Raw genomic sequence first — 22,967 nt, forward strand, 5'->3', positions numbered from 1 at the left:
AATAGTGCCCCACCGCTTCTGGGGCCTCTCGTCTCCTGGCTGTTCCTTCCAAGAAGGGGCTGAAGTGCTCCATGCAAGAATACAGCAGCCCGTAGGTAATGCTCTGCTGCATAGTTGACCTAAAAGGCAAAACTCAGCAGCTCAAAATCCACCGTGTGTAACAGCTGGCAATGCCGGCAGATTAGCTGCCACACTTGCCCATAAGGCATCTCTGCCACAGGTGCGCACTATATTGAATGAAGTGTAGTGCACTGTGCATAGCCTATCTGGTATGAAGCCATCACTGACTGACCCCACTTGTATGACGGATGGTGAATCAGGTAGACTTCGCCCACTGCCACTTTGGGCACTATACAGGGGGGGCATTGTGAGAGCAGAGGTAGGGGATGATGGGAAGGGGCCAATAACCCTGCCCCACTGTATGTCTTTATCAATTCTCCTCTGGACCAGTGCGTCCATACCTAAGACTGATTTAAGTTTGCTGGCCATAAGGGCAAGCCGGGGGCCACCGTATAGGATCCGGAAAAACCGCATAATAAAGAAAAACCTGCCTAATAAAACGAGTCTCCCCATAACTGGGCAGTCTGCAAACAAGGTCCATAGCACCTTGAGCTTAGCTGGGAAGGGACACTTTTCTTGAGCAGCCTCTGCTGGGGGCTGCTTCCCACTCCTTTGAGGGGCCCTGGCCCCACATATCCTTCTAGCCTGTTGTTGTGCCTTTAATTGCAGGTTCGTATTCAGCAGTTATTAGATGGCATGGAGTTGAGCAATGTCATCTTCTAATGTCTGCAGATCAAATGACTCTTAAAAGCACAGGACTAGTGGCCTGTAAAAAAGGTGGCCACCTTATCCACAGACCAGTTTGTAAACTAGCTAAAGAGAAGATGCAAGCAAATGTGCAGCCTGCACATGATTGCTGAAAAGAATTCCATTATGTTTAAATAATTTACTCAGAAAAATATGAATTGGACTAATTCTATGCATACTTACTTATGAGAAAATCCCCCTGAGTATATCGTTACCTCTTCCCACGGGAGGGTGCATGTGATTGCACACATACAGCAGAATCCTATGTATAGTTACTCAGAATATCGCAGATTAAATGGGTTTGGGGACTGAGGTGTATGGGACTTAACTGATGGAAAGGTTTGTATATTTTTACTTGGGTTTTGAAGAACGTATTTGGGGAGGAGAAGCTTAACAGTGAAAAAGAGGGGATGAGTTCCCTTTGCATTTTTGGAGTTGAGGTAGTTTTGGAGGTGAGGTTGCAGCACTAACTGGGCTCCTGCAGCCTCCTTTCTATCTCTGGCTGCCACCCGCCCTCCTCAAAAAGCCTCTGCTCTTTGTAATTACATAGCATTGCTCCCATCCAAATGGCCGCTATGTTATGACAGAGCATCTTTACGGTATTCTGCACAAACAAGTAGCGGCCACGGGCAGCAGGAGGGTGCGGGAGTACAGGCAAATTTTGCCCCTCTCTGAACTTTCCTGGTTTGCAAAAACAGTGTGGAAGAGGAATGGCCTTCTCAGTACATCCCTTAATAAAAGCATCCCCACAGATGGCTGTCCAATAGCCCATTACCTCTCTGGGTAATTGGTAAATGAAAAGTAACATTTAATTTAAACTAAAAATACACTTCCGTATCAAGAAAAGGAGTCTATTCCTATTTCACTTTCTGTAATGGGAAAGGGGACCCCAACAGAAGTATCTCCTGGCCCTAACTGGAGGCACTGAGGGCTGAACCTGGGAACCCTCTGCATGCAAAGCAAGTGATCTGTTACTGAGCTACAATCCTCCCTCTCCAGGGTCCGAGATCCCTGTAAATGGTAAAATAATCCTAGCAATAACAGCACATGAAGTGCATTGGCTCTGTTCCATTGTTGAGGCATCTGCAAGCAGGTACAAGGTACATCCTTGTACAGGTACATCCTTGAGACATACACATGGGACATTTAGGTAGGATAAAATTCCCCTTCATGTAGCTGCCCCACTCAGTGCACCAAACACACACACACCACCCAGCTGTACCTGCGCTCCTACGGCCCAGGCTTTACCTGCGTTGCTACCACGCAGGCTTTACCCATGCAGCTACCGCCCAGGCTTTACCCGCGCACCCACCACCCAGGCTTTACCCGCGCAGCCACCACCCAGGCTTTACCTGCGCAGCTACCGGCCAGGCTTTACCTGAGCTATTACCGCCCAGGCTTTACCTATGCTGCTACTGCCCAGGTTTTACCTGTGCAGCTACTGCCGAGGCTTTACCTGTGCAGCTACCGCCCAGGCTCTACCTGTGGAGCTACCGCCCAGGCTTTACCTATGTTACCACCACCCCAGCTTTACCTATGCTAGTATTCTGCTAAAGTCGGCGGTGGGGGCCTGAGGCCAGCTTGACCGTCCCTTTACGCTAGCCTCCCCCCCCCAGCAAGAGCTCACAAAAACAAATTTAAATGTCCTGGCCTGAGTGCCTGCTGTGCCACTCCCAGGGTTGCTGCCGTGGGTCGCTGCCGTGCCTCGCCGCTGCACCTTGCCGCCGCCGCTGCTGCACGCAAAGGCCTGGCCTAAGGAAAGGCCAGGGAAAGCTCCACATGTGCTGAAGGCGCCACGCACGCTCTCTGAAGGCCTCGCCGCCGCCGCCGCCATTAGGCCTCCCGCGGTCAGATGGCCTCACCACCGCCGGTCAGATGGCCTCACCACCGCCGTTGTGAGGCCTCAAGGCTGCCGAGCCGGGAGCCTCGCAGCAGTTGCCGCGCTAAAAAGCCTCGCCGCCACCAAAATTCAAAGGAGGGCGGGAGGCTGGTGGAGTGGCCTTAAATGGCCTTCAGCCGCCCTGCCTCCTTCCTGTGTGTCACGATGGTGCGACGGCGCGACGGCGCGCCACGTGCACACACACACACTCCTGATAGTGGCCTGGGCTTCGGCTGCGGCCGCAAACTCGCCCCTTTGCCCGGCATGTACCGGGCGCGGAACGGGATTACTGAAGGTTTTTGTAAGGTAGCAAGTTAAACAGTTATTGTGAACATATTTTTAGTTGGGGGGGCAGAACCTACACATTGTAAAACAGTTTGAACAGTTGAAGCATAAGAGCACATGAAAATAACATGCATCCAACTAAAGCTAGTGCAGACTGTCTCTCAAGCCAATGCTTAGTAATGAAGCAGTTTCCAATTTCCCTCCTCAGCTCAGCTTTTCGATTCTGGACCAGGACAGCCCTTTCCTGCTTGCTTCTTGATTCTGGTTTCAGTTCTTTCTCCTTTCTCCAATAGCCTAATTTGAACTCTCTCTACTAACTCTATTTGCCAGCTTGACTTATATGTATTACTTCCACAACACCTTCCAACATCGTGGCCAAACAGGAGGGTGGCAGAATTACATTATCCTTACCATAATTATTTGGTTTCTTCCTTTCCCTTTGTTTTTAGATTTCATTTTCCACTAAAGCATTAATTTCCTGAGCTGAACTTTTGTGCATCCTCTAAAACAAAAAGCAGTGATACCCCAAAACAAAACATATAATAGCTGAAGCAGCTTAATTCCTTCGCAGTCACACATTAAAGAAATAGCAAAATGAGATTGAATGTAATCCTACCCCCACTGAAATCAATGCAATTAAAAGAAGAACATATAAGCAGAGTCAGAATCACCTTCATGCGTCACGGAAAAAAATACTTAATGATCTAGTTCAGATGATAAGTGAAGTATGTTGTGATCTCATGCATGCATGGAAGAAGAAAGCGAAGGCTTCCACTTTCAGTTTAAGAACAAATTACAGTTCTGTGCTACATCTGAATTGGAAACGATGGTTTGTTCTAATCAAAGGTAGTTTAAATTCAGCAGTAGGGATGGAAAGATCTGTCGGAAAGATCTGTCAATTTTAGTTCTCTCAGTTTCTAATTTTTCCAATCTGAAATTCAGTTCTCCACCTTTTCTGCAACAATTGGTTAATTTTCTTTTTAAAAATCCTCCTGAAAACTCTTCATCATTTTAGTACAAATTGCTCCTAATAAACACATTTTTGTATGTAGTTTTTACTAACGTACACATATTTTGCACATTTCTACTAATATAATGTATTTTTGTATATTATTTTGTATAACATTTTTGGATGTTATTTTCACTATTATTTTCATGCACATTAACATTATTTGGTTGGAGAACTGCATCACAAAATTAGGATAAGTGCAAATTTTAAAGGATGGTTGTGCTTCAGGTCTCATATTGTTTTGGAAAGTGCCAATGTGATAGATAGAACTAAATCAATTTTCACCCCATCTCTACGCATTAGGATCAAATTATTTTTTCTCATCCTGATTTGTTGTCTAACCAACCCACAGTTTCCTGAGTTTGGACATAGTATAGAAATGTGCTTGGTTCTCACAGTGGCAGTGTAAGCTTTCACCCTCCTCCACTAGCCATGGGAGGGAGAGTCTTCAAACTTAACATTCATCATGGCTCATTATTGACCAGACCCAAATCTTTATATCTTTATATCTACTCAATGAGACATCCTACAAGAGTACATTTACAGTGCACATCACTGAGATATTAGCACAGGATCTTAAAATATAAAAGGAAAAATGTTTTCATTTGGTTAATAAGTAAAGCCATACAGCAAATGCTGACTTTTAAATTGTCCTTTTCAGGCTTTTGCGGGAAACACCAATGCAGACAGTGTGATATCTTATAATCTCCAACATTCCATCAAAGCAAGATTCCTGCGGTTTGTCCCTTTGGATTGGAACCACAATGGCAGGATTGGAATGAGGATCGAGGTCTATGGCTGTGCTTACAGTAAGTGATGCCTTTTCTTTGACCTGAATCACATAACTGAAGTCTACAGAAACATTCTAAACTAAAAAATGTCATATTAATTGGCCTTATTATATTGATATTTCCATACTGAGGTCAGTTGTTGCCCTGTAATGAACTGGAATATATCTCAATAATTCTAATTTACAAAAAACTAAATACAAGTGGATAATTTCTGTTCCAAGTTAGCTTTTGGTCACAAACAGATTTTTTTGTTTTGTTTCTGTTATGTTAGATTTAAATGTATCATTTTGGCAGTAATTATCAGCCAGAAAATCACTCGCCTTAGCCTCACAAAGTGATTTCAGCAAGGAGGCTGACCAGCAAAATAAATAAAGCCAATGTTATTTATAAGGTCACACAACTGCTAATAATAAAAATGTCTTTTAATACTATGCATGCTACCATTTACAGCTAAGATCAGATATTGTAGCCGAAATGAAATGTGACACAATTGAAAGATTCAGCACTACTTTGGAATTTTACTTTCTCCTTTTGAATTTCCGACATGATCAAACTTTGCATTTTCTAACATTTGAATCTGAGGAATATTATTAAATATACAATCACTTTTGAGCTGCAGTCTTAAGCCCCTGATCCTTGCTTCTGAAGATGGCTACCAAAGGGCAAAGGTCCCTGTGGGGGCCTCTGCTTTGGCTGTAGGAAGCATGCCAGTGTTCCTCCTGGGATATAATGGACCCCATTGAGCTCAGGTGTTCAGTAATTTCACTTTCATTTCAATAGGAGTGAATTTCAATAGGGGTAAATCCTGATAGCTTAGAAAGTTAAACATTATTTAAAAAATAAAAAAAGCTCTACAGGACAATTGGTCCCATAATTATTGAGGAGTATATGGGAGGACATTGTTAATGTTTGCTAAAAATACGTACATATATGCATACAAATACTTCAAAAAGCTGTTAGGGTTCCCACCTACCCAATTTGTGTAAGAGAGAGAGAAAAGGGAGAAAATGTTAAAAGCCTGCTTTGAAAAGTCATAGATGGGATGCTGTTGTTTAGAGGCAAGGGAAAAGCCCTGAGCATTTATCCAGAATAATTCTGTCCTTCAAAGACATTCAAGCAATCCAGCATAACACGCAGTTGTGACGGCTTCCATGAAATGTCACTTTTCTAGAACTTCCAGGCGGTCAGCAGCTCATTACAGCATGAGAGACTTTGCTTGATTAGAGAGTCATGGATGTTATTTTTTAGGAAATCTGTGATACACAGCATCAGTGGGGAATTCAGATCAGGCAGTGGGGTCAAGGACTGACAAGGGTACAGAGCAAGTGGAGCAAAAAAAAACAGGTTCAGGAAAGGGGTGCAAAGCTTGGCATCAGGCACAACTAAAAAGCTGTGAACAAGCACTTTGGGAACAGCCACCACCTACTTCCTTGTTACTGGAGTTTGTAGAAGGCTCCAGCCAATAAGGCCAAAACAGTTCCAGCTACGCTTGAGATCCAATACATGCATTCAATAAGTGGAGTGGTGAGCTATGCCTAGAACAGGGAGGGTATCCCATGAAATGAGCTATTTGTGTGAACAGGAGTTAGGGAAGAACTCTGGTTTGGGTGTGTGTGTTTCCTAACTAGTGCTGTGCCGAAATCTGTCTTCCAATTACTCAAAAGTTTTCTTCCCCTGTGAATGAGGCTCCCATTTTTCTGCCACTTTCTCAGGGCACTTGAGCATTTCTATAGAATATCAGTGGCTCTGGGGTTCTGAGCCTACTTTATCATTGCAAGGTAGCTGAGGCTGGTGTGTTTTTCCTGCCCATAAACATTTTTCAGCTCTCTGCAGCCTCCCTGGCTGCATGCATTTCCTGATTTGAAAAAGGTACATGGAAAGTGTTACATTGTGATATCTTCCCCTTGGATTTTAATTGAAGTATATGTACCTGGGAAGGCTGCAGAGTTCAGACCACTGGAGATATTTGTAGAATGAAAAAGAAGACACTCACAAACACCCCTCAGCAATCTCAAAAGTAAGGTAAGCATGACAAAAACCCTGCACCCCACCCAAGAGAATTTCACTGAAATGTTCTCTTCCCTTTGATAATTTACAAATGCAATATATTTTCTCTTAAGTGATGCAGAATGGTCCAGAGAGGAGGGGGGACTCATAAGAAATTTTCGGCACAACACTACTCCTAATGCATGCTGTAGCTAATAATGTTTATTGTTTTATTGTGATTCTTCTATTATGAGCCACTTTCAATTTTATGGGCCCAACTCTGTGGAACCTCCTCCTACTAGGTGTCAGACAGGCACCATCCCAACTGAGTTTCAGATGCCTGATTAAAACCATTTTATTTCAGGAGGCCTTTGCACCACAAATGCTTCTCAGATGACTTTTTTATTTTGTTTTAAACTTCTGAGATTTTAATTTTTTTGTGCCTTAATTTATGTTTTAAATTTTGTACATCATAGCTTTGTTGTTGTTTTAAGCTACTTTGAGACCTATATGGTGAAAAGCGGGCTAATTTTTTTTAAAATAAGTAAATACTATGATCCTGAAAGGGGGCATAAAACTGCATAAAATGAGGCATAAACACTGCATAAAAGTTGCAGAACTATTTAGCTGCATCTACCCTATCAAAGGCTCTTGTGCAGATCTTTGAGGGAAGGGGAAAGAGTAGAGGGAAAATTCAGAGGTTTGTGCAAAAATGCTTGCTCTTCCTTCTATATTTTACCCCATTCCCACCTCGTTGTCGGTGCAGTGATTTATCTGGCTGGTACACAAAGGACAGGACTTAATTTCTTCTCATGCAAACTTTTACAACATCTGGATATATTTTCAAAAGCTGCTCTGGGCAATTTGGTCTTCCGGAGGTTTTTTTCTAGGAGCAATTAAACGTTGCCTTGGAAATTAGCAATAAAGGAGGGAATGTGAGGCAAAAATTAATCCTCATTTACGAAGGACATCATTGCTGCTTCTGCTTCTTCAAACATTTCTTGTGTTTTGAAACAAAGGTACAAATGACCCTTAGGAAAGAGAGAACAACTTTATATTTTCCTACAACACTTGTTTAGCATAAATGTTGCTTATTTTAATTTTATTTTAGTAAATAAATTCACATTTACTCATTTGAAAGTCAGAGAAGAGAAAATCCAAGAAGGATGGTATTCATAAATGTATCTGTATAGGTTAACATGGAGGGTTATAGATTATGGTATATGGGTGGTAGAGGGACACTGTGTATCCATTCTGTATTCCTGTTTCTTGAATGTATTTTGCTTTGATTTAATTGTTATATTGTTTTGTTTTAATTGAGATTTTGTACACTGCATAGATACGTTTTATGAGTTTGCAATTTAGAAAATAATAATAGTGATGTTGTTAATGATGATGATAGACATCATGGACCAAACTGGTGACCTCAAGATGTTTTTGATTACAACTCCCATCAATTCCAGGCAGCACTCCAAAACATCTGGAAGTAACCAAAATTGGGAAAGGCTGGAATAGGGATTAGGAATATTGTCAGTGCTAATGAATTCATTGATTGCTTTTTATTTATCTGCTCCCATGTCAAAGAACTGGTGACAACATATTTAAAATAGAATGAACGTGATTTGTTACTCACTTGATGACCTTGTTTTAGTGGTCTAATTTTCATAGTGAAAATGCACTGATTTTTTTAAAAAAGTGATTGCTTTACAGAGTTCTTGTGTCCTCCTTTGAACTGTGCTTCCCAAAATAAAAGTTGTTTTCATTGTATGGGACAGGACTGTGAATTGAATGAAGTGACAGCATAGGCTCAAAATAAGACCCTTCTGCTTATAACTGGCATGATTCTGCTGAATATTAATGGCTGGTTTAAAATACTATAGATAACTGAAAATGGATACATTTTCATTCACCTTAGGCACAATCCACCAGAGATCATGGATTTATTTCAATGGGGTTGCACAAGAGAACTCAGAGGATTGTTTCAAAATGTAAAGCAATTTGTTTTGTCAAATTAAGCAAAGTTAGATAGCAGATTTCCATTGACTTGGAAGAGGACACTCAATGACTTGAAAAATGATTTCATATATTATTGGCTGTCCAGTACATCTTCATTTATTTCATAAGTGTGTATTTCAAGAACTATTACCTCCTCTGTCTTCTTTACTTATGCAGTGTGAATACTCTATAAGCTTTACTTGAGTGCTGTCTGCTCCTTTATGTATTTCTAAGTCATAATAACAGTAACAGATTGTGACAGATACTATTTTATGTTACTGGTCTAAGATCTTTTCTTTTCAGTGAAGTGAATATATATGACCTTGAAATGGACTGGATAATATCTTATGAGACGTAAACAGGGCCAGCAGGCAAGGCTGAAGTGGGGCACTGGCCTAGGGCCCACAATCTGACAGGAGCCCATTGTCCCAAGCTGGCCCAACACTATCGCCCATGCTACCGCTGCCGCTGCCACCATCCACCTCCCCATCAGGAAAAAGCATCTCCTGCCTGCCCAAATCACTGTTTGCTTTCTAGGCTTATGGATTTCTTTACCATCCTCCTTACTACTCACGGGAGCTGAGTCACTCCCACTGAGTTGGGGCTTCACGTTGGAAATGGCTTATTTGTCAATTATGTGCATGCTTCCTAAAATCAGAGTGTGCATTTTCTTGGTGTGGAGCTGAATTGGTTGCTCACTACGAGGCTATCTTCCCTTCCTTCCACCCTTGCTTGGAAGGAAGCCCTTTGATCTGCAGCCAAGAGTGGGAGGCTTTGCACTTTCTTGGAATTTGCATAAGTAAGCAGTAAGCTTTATGCAAGTAAACAAGCAATCATGCAAAGCCCCTTTACACAGTAAGCTAAAAAGAACTTATAGAAAAGGGATGGGGAAGACAAAACACACTCTACACAATCATGGAATCATATAATAGTAGAGTTGGAAGGGGCTTATAAGGCCATCAATGCAGGAATCCAAATCAAAGCATTCCTGACAGATGGCTGTCCAGCCGGCTCTTGAAGGCCTCCGGAGTCAGAGAGTCCATTACCTCTCTAGGGAATTGGTTCCATTGTTGTATGACTCTAACAGTTAGGACGTTTTTCCTGATGTCCAGTCAAAATCTGGCTTCCTGCAACTTGAGCCCATTATTCCGTGTCCTGCACTCTGGGATGATTGAGAAGTGATCCCAGCCCTCCTCTGTGTGACAACCTTTCATGTACTTGAAGAGTGCTATCATATCTCCCCTTCTCTAGACTAAACACACCCAGTTCTTTCAGTCTCTCCTCATAGGGCTTGGTTTCTTGTGCCCTGATCATCCTTGTTGCCCTCCTCTGAACCTGTTCCAGTTTGTCTGCATCCTTCTTGAACTGCAGAGACCAGAACTGGACGTAGTATTCAAGATGAGGCCTAACCAGTGCTGAATAGAGGGGAACTAATACTTCATGCAATTTGGAAACTATACTTCTGTTAATGCAGCCTAATACAGTGTTTGCCTTTTTTGCAGCCACATCACACTGTTGACTCATATTCAGCTTGTGATCAACGACAATTCCAAGATCCTTCTCACATGTCGTATTGCTGAGCCAAGTATCCCCCATCTTATAACTATGCATTTGGTTTCTTTTTCCTAAGTGTAGAACTTTGCATTTATCCCTATTGAATTTCATTCTGTTGTTTTCAGCCCAAGGCTCCAGCCTATCAAGGTCCCTTTGAATTTTGTTTCTGTCTTCTACGGCATTAGCTATCTCTCCCAATTTTGTATCACCTGCAAATTTGATAAGCGTGCTCAGTACCTCCTCATCCAAGTCATTAATAAAAATGTTGAAGAGCACTGGGCCCAGGACCAAGCCCTGTGGTACGCCACTCATTACTTCCACCCAGTTTGAGAAGGCACCATTAATAAGCACTCTTTGAGTTAGATTCTGGAGCCAGCTGTGGATCCACCTGATAGTTGTTCCATCCAGCCCACATTTAGCTAGCTTGCTAATCAGAAGATCATGGGCCACTTTGTCAAAAGCTTTGCTGAAGTTGAGATATATTATGTCCACAGCATTCCCACAGTCTATAAGGGAGGTTACCCAGTCAAAAAATGAGATAAGATTAGTTTGGCTGGATCTGTTCTTCATAAATCCATGTTGGCTCCTAGTAATCACTGGAGAAGTTCATCCATCATCATCACTCTAAAAGCATCTCTCAAAACTGGGTTAATGAGCATTAAAATGGCAAATCTAGTTCAATGTTAGCAAATGTAAATTGGGACAAAAATCCTAACTTCACCTGTGCACTAATGGTACTTGTCACCCACCCCCTTTTATAAATAAATAAATTTAAACATCACATCTTCCTGCTTGTAGTCAGTGGTGGTGGCAGCGGCTTTTACCCCAAGTCCTTTTTCCTCTCCCTCCCTGAAGACAGCAAAGTCCAAGTGGATCTTTTCCTCTTCTTCCCTCCTCCCTTACCCACCCCCCTCAAAAAGCTAATCTAGAAAGTCCGTATTTTCCCAATTCTTGAATTTTGGTATTCCAAATGAGAAGGATTGGCAGATGCCAATCTAGCTCATTGTCTAGGCTGAGTGGCAGTGGCTTTCCAGAGTTTCAGACAGGAAATATTCTCAACCCTACCTGGACTTAAACAAGGGATCTTTTGCATGCTGATATTCACATTTTCTGCTTACATTTAAGTTGGGGCTCAAGTTCTATATCTGACAGTGCAATCCTACGTACATGTCTTCTCAGATAGTTGTCCCTATGAATCTGTTTATTTTATTTATTTATTCAGTTTTTATCACACCCTTCCTCCCAAAGGAGCCTAGGATGGCTGGTAAATGTGCATAGGATTGCAGATTAAGTTATATCTCTTAAATTGTACAGTTGACAAAACAATTAAAAAGACACCTAATGGAATAATAAAGTTTGTGTTGTTTTTCTTTGACAATAAGTGGTTGTCACATAAGTCAAAATTTGTTTTATATTAAAGGGGAGGAGCCAAGATGGGGGTTGTGGTTTAAGAATGAAAGGATGGGGCCAAAGGGCCCTCTAGTATTCTGTGTCCAGGGCCCCAAGAAACCTGGAGCTGGTCCATTTTTAATGGTGAAAATGTCTGTACCTCTTCTGGCAATAATGATATTTCATATATGTGGAATGTATACATCTGCACTTACAGGGCAGCTTTTCCTTTGTGTTTCAAAGCCACAAGTGCTCTTATAATACAGTGCCTTTTGCAAGTTGATGATGAGTATAACTAAGAACAGGCCTTTGAACTTTGCATCGAATTTCTTCTCCCATCCTTTCCCTGTAACCATTAACATCTCTTTCCTTCCCCTAATCCCATTTATTAGTCCCAGTGATGTATTGGTACAGTTCGAAATGAAGGGACTCTTCATGACATCCTACAAGATTGTGTGTTCCCTTAGGTTCCGATCTAGACCAAAGACAAAACAACAAGTTGTACTAATGTTTAAGGCAGAAATAGTATGGAACCCTCCAGATGTTGCTGGATACCAACCCCCATAATCCCTGAATATTGGCCAAACTGGCTGAGACTAGTGGAAATTGGATTCCAACATCTGGAGAGCACCATTTGGAGAGCTACTCCTGTTTTAAGGTATGCTTGCAATCCTGTGCATAGTTACCTGGGAGTAAATGCCATTGAACTGAGTAGTGCTTACTTCTGAGTCTAATTTCATAGCTTCACCTTAATTAGATGCAAACAATCTTGCAACAAGGTGTTACCATTTAAACTGTAAGTGTGAAATATGAACCCCATCAAAGAAAACAAAATAAGTAGAGGTAAGGGCTGTAGCTCATTGGTAGAGCACACGCTTTGCAAGCAAAAGGTCCTAGGGTCAATCCTTGGTGTCTCCAGGTAGGGCTGGGAAAGACTTCTATCTGAAACCCTAGGGAGCCACTGCCAGTCAGTGTTGGAAATGCTGAACAAGATGGACCAATGATCTGACTTGGGATAAGGCAGCTTCTCATGTCCCTATCCAGCCCCTGCTTGATTATTTCCCTCATTATCAGACTTTCTCTATGCTAATCTGTCACAAACAATTAAAAAAAACCTTGGAAGCCTCATTATCACTTCATTCGTCTCCCAGAAATGCTGTCAATCACTTGGCGCTTCAGCAGGTGATGCTATTCCTAGAGCTGTGCTCCATGTTCCTCCTGCACTGGTTATTCTACAAAGAACAAATGAATGGTATATCATGTTTATGGAATGGGTTGGGATTTCTCATATTCTCTTGTTGATTATCACACAAGAGAAACAAATTCTTTTCTTGGCAACCCATTTTAACAGAGCCTTTATTTGTGTTGCTTTTAGGGTCTGAGGTGGCAGATTTTGATGGGAAGAGTTTCCTGCTCTACAGATTTAATCCCAAATCCACGACAGCACTAAAAGACGTAATTTCTCTGAAGTTTAAAACTATTGAAAGAGATGGGATTCTTCTACACAGAGAAGGACAGAATGGAGATCACATCACATTGGCATTAGTTAATGGAAAGCTTTCTTTGCTCATCAACATAGGTATCAAGTGCAAAATCACATTGCACACCTACTTAGGAATCTGCTTATATGAAAACAAAGCGTACAACTGACTATATGTATGATCACTGTCTACATTATTTATTACAACAGACCTAACACTTTGTTTTTTTCCTCTTGAAGGTGATGCTAAAATATATTCTGCTGATGCCCAGGTTAATATCACTCTGGGTAGCCTTTTGGATGATCAGCATTGGCATTCTGTCCTCATTGAACATTTCAATAATCAAGTGAACTTTACAGTTGATAAACACACTCACCATTTTCATGCAAAGGGAGAATTCAATTATTTGGACCTTGATTATGAGGTGTGAAAACTATATTTCATTTATTAGACTTATTATTTTGTTATGGAAATTCAATTATGCAACTGAAGGAGACCATGAGCTGTTTAGGGAAGTATTTTAGCATTCAGACTCTTGTCGAAGCTTGAAACAGACTTTTACTAATGCGTTGCTTGCAAGTCTACGAACCCTTGACTTTTCTGCTTTGATATAAATAGCCAAATATTCCTTTTGTAATTGTGCTGTTGCAGTCTGCTAGGGGACATCCTGGTCCTTATGTGGCACAGCTATGCCATACAGGACTGGAGATGTGGGGAGAGAACAGATACACCGGTAACATAAAATGCAACTTTGCACTTGTATTAAGGTGGGGATGATAGATCATGTCTTGCAGGTCAGTGCTGTGTACACTTATATTCTTCAGAGGAATTACAGGTAAAGGCAGTTTCACCATAATAACAATCACATCCCTTTTCCACCTGCTGGTAAACCAGCAATGCTGCTTATTAGAGCAGGCAGAGGAGGGGGACAGGTGAGGGAACTGGGGAAGGAAGAGGCATACTGTGCAAGTTTGTCTCTCAAAGTATCAAACAGTTTAAAGAGGCACTGCAGCTCTCCAAATTTGTGATTCTAGACCTGGGTTGGGGAACCTATGGCCCTCCAGATGTTGTCCAACTACAACTCTCATAATCCCTGGCAATTGCCTATGTTGGCTAGGACTGATAGGAGTTGATAGAAGTTGTAGAAGCTCCAACAACATCTGGAGGGCCACAGGTTTCTCGTCTCTGGTCTAGACGAAGGTGATGTTGGGACCTAATGCTTGTGGAAGAGGATCAATTGCCCCTTCCACTGGTGCACTGTGCCCTTATCCTGGATCCTATCAGCCTTTGTCTCAGTGTAATGGCTTGTAGGTTCATCAAACAAATTTATGTGAGTGTGGGAGCTTTGGTGAACAAACAGAGTTTGCCCACCTTTCCCACTGGGGAAAGAGCACTGGACAGCTCCCTTGGTGCACCAGAAACTGCTCCTTTTGTTAAGATATATGGGAAAGTCGATAACTGCAAGAACTCTTTACTGCACAGTGTATGCAGCATAGTGAACAGGCTTTGGAAGTGTAGCTTAGTTAATATAAGAAATAGCAATGCATATATTTCTGAAATGTGTGCTTATGTTGTTTTGTTGGTTTGAACGTTTCAGGTGGATTTCAGGTAAATAGATGCAACGGTGACATGAAAGACTGATACGTTAACTAATTTATGTTTTTTAAAACATATTATATAACAAGTGTAAATAAAGAGACTGAGAAGATATTGACTACTATGGAATTAAGTATGGATAATTTTCTGAGATTGTAATCTTGTGCACCATCACCTAAGAGTAAGGCCCATTTAACATAGTGGGACTTAATCTCTGAGTAACAGTCCATAGGATTGCACTGTACTATTATATACATTTTAACTTCCAAATTAAAGCACATTTTTCTTTCTTGAAATGAATAAAACTAGCATTGTCACAAAATAAAAGCACCTTTGTTTAAAATATATTTCCTTGGCTTCTTACTTATTGTGTGCTCTTTCTGCAGTTTGTGTTTTAACCTGTATCTTAAGATAATGCATTCTACCATCAAAAAGAAATAACAATAACAAAAAGATTGATTCCCAGTTGACCAATATGAGACTGCTGCTACTGCTGTGTCATTGTTAACATTTTTATCATCAACGTTGCAAGCAGATTGTCAGAAAATTACTTAATAGTATTATTGATTTTTCTTCTCTTTCTAAGCTCAGCTTTGGAGGGATTCCAATGCCTGGAAAGTCAGGGATATTGCCATGGAAAAATTTTCATGGATGCTTTGAAAATCTTTATTACAATGGTGTGAATATTATTGATTTGGCCAAGAGACATAAACCTCAAATCAACATTATGGTAAGAAAAGGGGGTAAGAAGTGGGGGCAAACACTTTTACTTGTCACTTTATATATAACGATATTCTAAGGCTACAAACCAGATATGCAAGTATATTGAAGAGCATCAGTTTTAAGATAAGTTAACCTCAGGAAGTTCATGAAAGGAACATTTTCTATTGCATCTTTCACCCTGCAGTTACCTGGACTCCCCCCCCCCAAAATGTCCCTGGGTTAGAGGGCCCTTCTGAAAGTTAAAACCTTTCTCTTCTCGGAGGCATTTTAATTTTCTGTTAATGATGGTAATGTTTGTAATTTGATCTCAGTTATGCAGTTTTTAGATTGTGAAATTTGATTTTAGATTGTGATGCTTCTGTATTTTCCTGTATTTTATTGTATTTATGTTCACCGCCCAGAGAGCTAATGCTAGTCGGGTGGTATATAAGTTTTAAAAATAAAATAAAATAAATAAATAACTATGGATTGGGATGGACTACTGCGAGAAGGAGTGGCAAGGAACTTTCCTCCTGTGAAATTCCTTACATTAAATTATCTTAGGAATAAAGTCCAATTTGGGCTGATTCCACTCCCCCAGAAACCCCTATACTTCATCCCACATTGTGGAGGAGGGCCCCCAGTGCTCCAGAGAGGGGGATGCAGGGAGGAGGGGCCAGGAAGCATGCCTTCCATGAACTTCCTAAAGCCAAAATAACCGTATCCCTCTGATTTCACTGGTATGACAGTGGCTTAAATTTTAGAACTTTCATTTTAATTGGTTTCTAGATTAAGCTGTAAGTCACATAGAAGAAGATGGTATTATTGACTTTTTGTCTGAAGGATCTGCAAAGAGTGGAGCTGCAGGAAGTAGTGGAACAAATGGTGGCAGCTTACTCAGTTCTTCTCCCATCCTGTACTATACAAGGCAACATAAATATGAAATGAACACAGAATTAATGTAATTGCTAATTGTGTGAATGGCGACTTGTTTGATTTGGATTTTAGTGTGTAGGTTTTACAAGCAGTGGGACATGGGAATGAGACTGTGCGTTCCGTCACTGTACATAGAACTTTCATTGTGAAGAATCAGGTCCTACTCATGTAAATTCCTACATGAGTAGACCCAAAATGTGATTCATCCATTGGCCTGAGGTTTTCTCATGCACCTTACCAAATGTAAATATAAACCAGCCTTTCCCAATCAATCAGTTTAACTCTGTTTCATTCATGTACCATATCTAGGTGCATTAAAAAAATTAAAGTTGCATACTATGATAAAGATCAGAATTGATTCATCATTAATTATAGGCAGTTGGAATACAGAAGTATTTACTGTTAAATGGGTAGTTGCTAAACATCTGCCCAGAAGATATCAAGGGAATTCACAGATGGTTGCATCATTTAGTTTTTTTTATAAAAAGATATATTAGCCTTCAGATTGCATTTTCACTGTGGATTAATTTGGGTTACTGTTAATCTATCTATAGTTTCATTTATGAACTTTTACCACTTTGGCATCATCAGTGCACATGGTGCTTTACAGAGTGGCACAGGCAAAAATGGATATGTCCCTACTCCAAGGAGCTCTAAATTATACAACAAGGAGAATAGCAGAGGGCAGGAGAGACAGGCTTAGAAGTGTTGTTGTTGTTTAAGTGGACAAATGCACTTACAGTTGATTACAGTTGGGAATGAAGACTAAGGAGTTATCTGGAACTTGTATGAGAATGTAAATGTGCCCTGAAAAAAAGCACTGCTGAGTCACCACATTCTCTTGAAATGCGAAGAAAATGTTTGTTACATTTTAACACCTTCATCTAGAAGCTGCAAATTAGCTTCTGTGTGAGCAGACATCCCCATTCAATAATTTCTCTGCCTTGGTGGTGGTTACAATGTATGTTAGCTCATTTTTCTTGTTCATGTAGAGCTGAATCCAACTCAGTAGATCCATTAAAATACATTGACTTAAGTTAACAATGACCATTAAATTTAGTTGGTCTACTCTGCGTATGACTTAGTTGGATACAACTCAAAATCCTTATAAGTTTTTTTATTATTATTTTAAAAGCATTTTTAGACTACTTCATATTTTTTAAAAAAATCTCTGTGGTATACCCTATGCACAATATAAATACAATACCAATTAAAACAAAATACAGCCTAAAGCCAATCAAGCAACAGTATAAAAACATATACAAGCAAATAAAACAGATCCAGGGGAGGCATACACATGCCAGGGTTCCAATCTTATGGAAAGATTAGTGCCCAGTGTAACAAAGAAAATGCTGTTCCTTTGTTTCTCAGACATCTAAGCTTGATTTTTCAAGTTTCAACCTGCCATTAACTGGCAACACTTCCTGCAGCATATGCATGGTTAAATTGCATGTATTCCAACTAATAAACAGCACTGACTTTTCTTTGTGTGCGCTTGAAGTCTGCATAGCTTTAGACTATATCTAACTTGCATTGCTGCTCTCTGCTGCTGTTTTGTTGCCTTTGTTATTGGTTAGTTTTATGTGGGGTTTATGATTGCAATGGTAATTTGTAGCTGTTTTAACGGTGATATTTTTGTAACCCACCCTGGGATCATTTGTCATTAAGTCCAATTAAAAACAAACCTCTGTGTAGCCATTTGAAATAAATATTGGCCCAAGTTCTTTGTCAATAACACACCAGTATTCTGACCATTCCATCAGTCTAATGTCTGTTATTTTATAGGTCCCACAGTCCAGTTTACTTCACTATTTTCTCTGATAATAGTTCCTTGTTCATTTGAAAACCCCTTTGGCGGTTGTGTTTTTTCCCTGCATCTTGAGGGTTATATTATATGTAGCTCCTAGTTATTATCTGCAAAGTACAACAGAGACAAAGTTTACTTTCTTCTGTGCCAGTCTATTATCCATATCAACAAGATTCAAAGGGCTCTTTCAATTGTTATGGCTATGTGGAGGCTACTGAAAATTGCATCCTCCTGATGGTGTTTCGTGCATCATCTTCAACATTTTGAAAGGTAATATAGCTGCATGGTTCAATCCAATCTCAAGGAGGCTCTTCATGCAAGAGAAACACATACAGCAGTCACTGCTGTTGATGTGGAGGGAGTTTACGCATCATTTGGTTCAACCACACTGTTAGCACCTTTTTTTAAAAGTACAGCTACCCTATGGATTATACTCTGTAGCCTTCATAGAGGAACTGCAATCAATACAAATGCTGTAAATGCTTGGAGTTTACTCTGTTCATTGGTACTAATGATAGTCCTGTGTACTGCACATTCTGGGAAAATCTAGTAATGGGTGTCAGTGAATTGTAACACTTTGCTTTTGCTTTTCTGAGTATAATGCTCCTACCTTCTAGCAATTACAGCAAACACCTTACAATGCTTATGCTGCTTTTTATGAGAAAATAAGTGGCCACTATGATCAAGACAAGTGACTAGTAGCTTGTCATGGTTGCCATACATGCAGTTCCCACATGAAACCACCAAAGACCATCTAACTGTGAGAGTCTGCTGATAATGTGCTCAAATGTATCTTGTATTGAAACAACCAACTAAGTTCAACTTATATCTATAATTTTCCATGTATGTATGGCGATTGAAAAGGATATGTGTAAACTTGTTTATTTCTGCGTTTTCCTAATGTTTTGCTTATTTCATTTATTTCTAGGGCAATATGTCTTTTTCCTGTTCAGAGCCCCCAATTATTCCTGTCACCTTTTTGAACCACAATAGCTATCTTGCGTTGCCTGGTACGTCAGGGCAAGATGAAATCTCAATCAGTTTTCAGTTTCGCACCTGGAACAATGAAGGGCTCTTGCTGTCAAGTAAACTATACCAGACTTCAGGTGGCCTCATCATGTATCTGAGTGATGGAAAGGTTAAACTGAGCATCTACAAACCAGGCAAGGCGCAGAGTGACATCACTGCAGGTAATGTAACAGAAAGCAGAATAAAAATAATTTTGATGTTATTACACCACATTTTCACATTGCAGAAGGCACACATGCACACACAGACCAAGATTCACCTTGTATCTGTGCTTTGTTTTTTAAAAAATCCAATCTATGTGCTCTGCTCTGTCTGCTTTGACCTCTAATTCAAGTTTTGATCTGCTTTATGTATAAACAAAGCTATGTATTTCCCATTCACTCTTATGGAAAGTCCAAAAAATGGCTACAGCTTTTTCTCCCTTTTGGTAGGAGCAGATAACATGAGCTTGCATAGGAGCCCCTCCAGAGTGGATGGGCACAACAATCCAAACCCCAAATCTACCATGCTGGAGGGGGGTTAGATGAGTCCCTTCTTCCAGCCCTCCCTGACTCTGGTATCCTGCATCAGTCGAAAAGCCCCACTGGCGAGCAACAACCCAAACAGAATTCTCCAAAATGGAGCATTTTGGGGGTGGGGAGGGAGCAGGGCTGGGCCACTACAGGATCTATTGGATCCTTTGCTGATCCTGCTGCCATTGTGTGATGGCAGTGGTCACAATCCATGCCTCTTTGCTGCACAAACTGTGGAATTGGCACAGTGAAGGGTCAGTTTTGGATCTGGAACAATGTGTCCCTCACCTTCCATCCTGGCTGGCATGAGAGAGGGCTGTGGTGGTGGTGGTGGCTACACCACTCCATCAAACCCCACACTGCTTGCCAGGGGTTTGGACTGAGCCCTATGCTGGCCAAATTGCAGAGAAATGGGTCCAGGGTTTTTATGGTGAAATAAAAGGAATTAACTTCCCTCCATAATCCATATTAAGGCCAACTAAAACTTCAGAATCCATATTACTTTCATATTTTCAGGAGGTGGGTGTCTCTCGCTCTTTCTTACCTTAAAATAATTAAAATGTGGCAAAGAGGTGTATATTCTTTCTTGTATAATTTTTTTAAAGATTAGTAGCTTTGTACTGGCCAGCTTAGCTTTCCAGTGGTTGTTTGTGTTTGGAGGTAGGAGACAACACCCAATAGACATTACAAGGTGAGACTGTGCAGAATGCTGTATGTGGACTGCTGAAGTTACATGAAGCTTTTAACTTCATTTAAAAAGCAGAACTCTTTCACTGTTATGTTTTAACAAGAAATAAATAAAGAAATCATTCAGAACTCTCCAGTGCTCCACAGGCAGCTTACTGTACAGCCTCATTCTTGCAGAGCCCATGGAGCAAGAGAAACGTACAGATATATATATATATATAAAACATGGCAATATAGTGTATGGAAAAGTTGGGAGTATAGAAACAACACAGCACATGTGTCTTTGCAGGAGCCCTGATTAAATTTGGCCCTTTGTTAATATCATGGTTGGGCTTGAGGAGGGGTAATCACCCTGATTTCACCATGCATATATTCTTATTGTCAAAGCTTTTTGACTGTCCAGCTACTATGAAGTTGATTGCTGTTGCAGTGTTCACTGTACTATTCAGAATACTTATTATATGTTGCCTGTGAGCTTTCCAGACTCTTCTGATTGTCCACTGTTTAAGACAGAAGGCTGGACTACATACACTGTGTTCAGGCACTTAGATAACACATTTAATGAATCCCTATAGGGCTTCTCTCACCCCCCTCTGTGCATTCAAATGCATGACAGAGGCCAATGATGGCTTCTTTTAAGCCTGGCTTTTTATGTGGGCATTTGTGATATGCTGGTGGTACTGTTGTATTATGGTTTGCCTCCTGACTTATTTTACTGCTGATGGATTTGTTTTTAATTCAATATGTTTTATAATATGCATGGTTGCACTTTATGAATATGTACCCCACTTTGAGACCAAGTAATACAATGTGGGATTGAAATATTTGAACAGAGCCCCACACATGGAACTGTACACATGGGGGGGGTCTATCCATGTGTTTTGTAACAATAAGTAACAGGATTTCTGATTGTGTGGAGAGAGGCCTTCACCCATGCAGCAGCAAGTTGTAAGAACACCGAAGCCCATTATTCTTGATCAGGCTAATGTTTGATTTGACCTAATCAAGAGGATTCTTGGTAAAAAGTAGGACTGGAGCTTTTGCAACCTTTGCAAATTGTTTCTATGTGTAAACAAAGAAGTGAAAATGCCGAGTACCCAAAATAGTCCACTCATCCACACAATTGGTATAGCTTCATTAAGGTCCTTTGGCCTAGTGGCTGGTACAGCAGGTTTAGGCCTAAGAAAAAAGGGAGCATTTAGTTTCAAAATGTTCCAGAATTGCAAATGTCTGCACAAATATATGGAAAAACAGGAGACTTTTCTTTTTACCATTGTGGCTGACTGGAGGATTTTCAGACATGATTTAAGTGGGAATGGGGGTTTGAAATATCAAAAGAATCAAGACTGTCTGGTGTACGCAACCACAAGGAAGTGGGATCTGGTGGTCCCATCTCGCTCTGAACCAGTCAGCCAGAATGGAACAGGGAATTTAAACAAGGGGAGGTAAAAATGAGGAGACCCCAGACTTTTAGTTAGGCCAACAATTATTCTCAAAGATCAGATGGCATGAGTGATGAATGTCAAGGCAGGACCTGAAGGCACTCTACATCTATAATACATGGTACCTAGATACGAAGGGGATCCATAACAACTATCTGCTGAAAGAATGTCCTGTTATCTGGAAAATGTGGCTATCCTTTCGCTTGTGTATCTGTGAGTATAGCATATTGCTTTAATTAGTAGATTTTTCCTTTCCTGTATTAGAAATTATAAGTTTAGCAATCAGTATATTCTCAATAAACCATTCTTTATCGTAGGAATATATTTTCAATAATCATTGCATTCTTAATTGCATTATATTCATTATATTAGGGGAATAAGTTTCAATAAACTGTTTATTATTACATTTTATTCCTGGTCTGTTGGCTTCTTCGTGTCATTTTACTTTGAATTCCTTCACACTGGTCAACCTAGACTGTATATAGTGGAAGGACTGAACTGGTCAGTTTAGCCTAATTTTGGACCCTTCTCCCCTCTCTTGGAGAGGGGGCACAGCATTAATTTGCTTCAAAGTGCAGAGGCTACATTCAGGTTTCAATGACTAAGGATAGGGGGATATGATGCCCTACTCCTATGCCCATTCATTGAACTCATGATCTGAATAGCTGAAAATGACTTGCGTACTCCAGCATTCTGTCTCCAACAACATTTTGTCTTCAACCAGAAGTGCCTGGGAAGCTCTGGTCTTGTGTTGTTATCTAGCAAGGTCAATCTTATATTTGAAAAGGGATGCTCAATGTGAGAAACGTCAATGAGGCATTTATTTTAAAGGCCAGAAATCACCAATGCTAATGTATTGTATTAAGCTTTTGTTAGATCTAAGTTTGTCATCCCATTTAAAACATCTGTGCTCTAGAAAAAGCATGATAGGTGTCCTTTTTGTTTTTGTTTTTAGTAAGTATCTGCACTTCAACAATTATTTACTAGTCTCTATAATGAATAGTATCAGCAGTGTAAAATTTGAAATAATTGACTGGTTGCTGACAGCAATCCAGTATTATGTTGATGATTTACATAAAG

General features: G+C 40.5%; 1 protein-coding gene across 1 annotated transcript in view; it reads left to right on the forward strand.

Annotated features, from left to right (window-relative positions):
* The window catches only part of CNTNAP4 (contactin associated protein family member 4), a 466,116-nt gene that overhangs the window by 296,809 nt on the left and 146,340 nt on the right, over window positions 1-22,967 (forward strand). Inside the window, exons 4-8 of the mRNA XM_061626204.1 lie at window positions 4,642-4,789; window positions 13,071-13,274; window positions 13,416-13,600; window positions 15,359-15,502; window positions 19,146-19,407. Of these exons, the coding sequence (XP_061482188.1) occupies window positions 4,642-4,789; window positions 13,071-13,274; window positions 13,416-13,600; window positions 15,359-15,502; window positions 19,146-19,407 (943 nt within the window). The remainder of the gene's footprint in view (window positions 1-4,641; window positions 4,790-13,070; window positions 13,275-13,415; window positions 13,601-15,358; window positions 15,503-19,145; window positions 19,408-22,967) is intronic.

The sequence above is a fragment of the Rhineura floridana genome, chromosome 1 (genome assembly GCF_030035675.1).
Source record: "Rhineura floridana isolate rRhiFlo1 chromosome 1, rRhiFlo1.hap2, whole genome shotgun sequence".
Classification (NCBI taxonomy): Eukaryota; Metazoa; Chordata; class Lepidosauria; order Squamata; family Rhineuridae; genus Rhineura; species Rhineura floridana.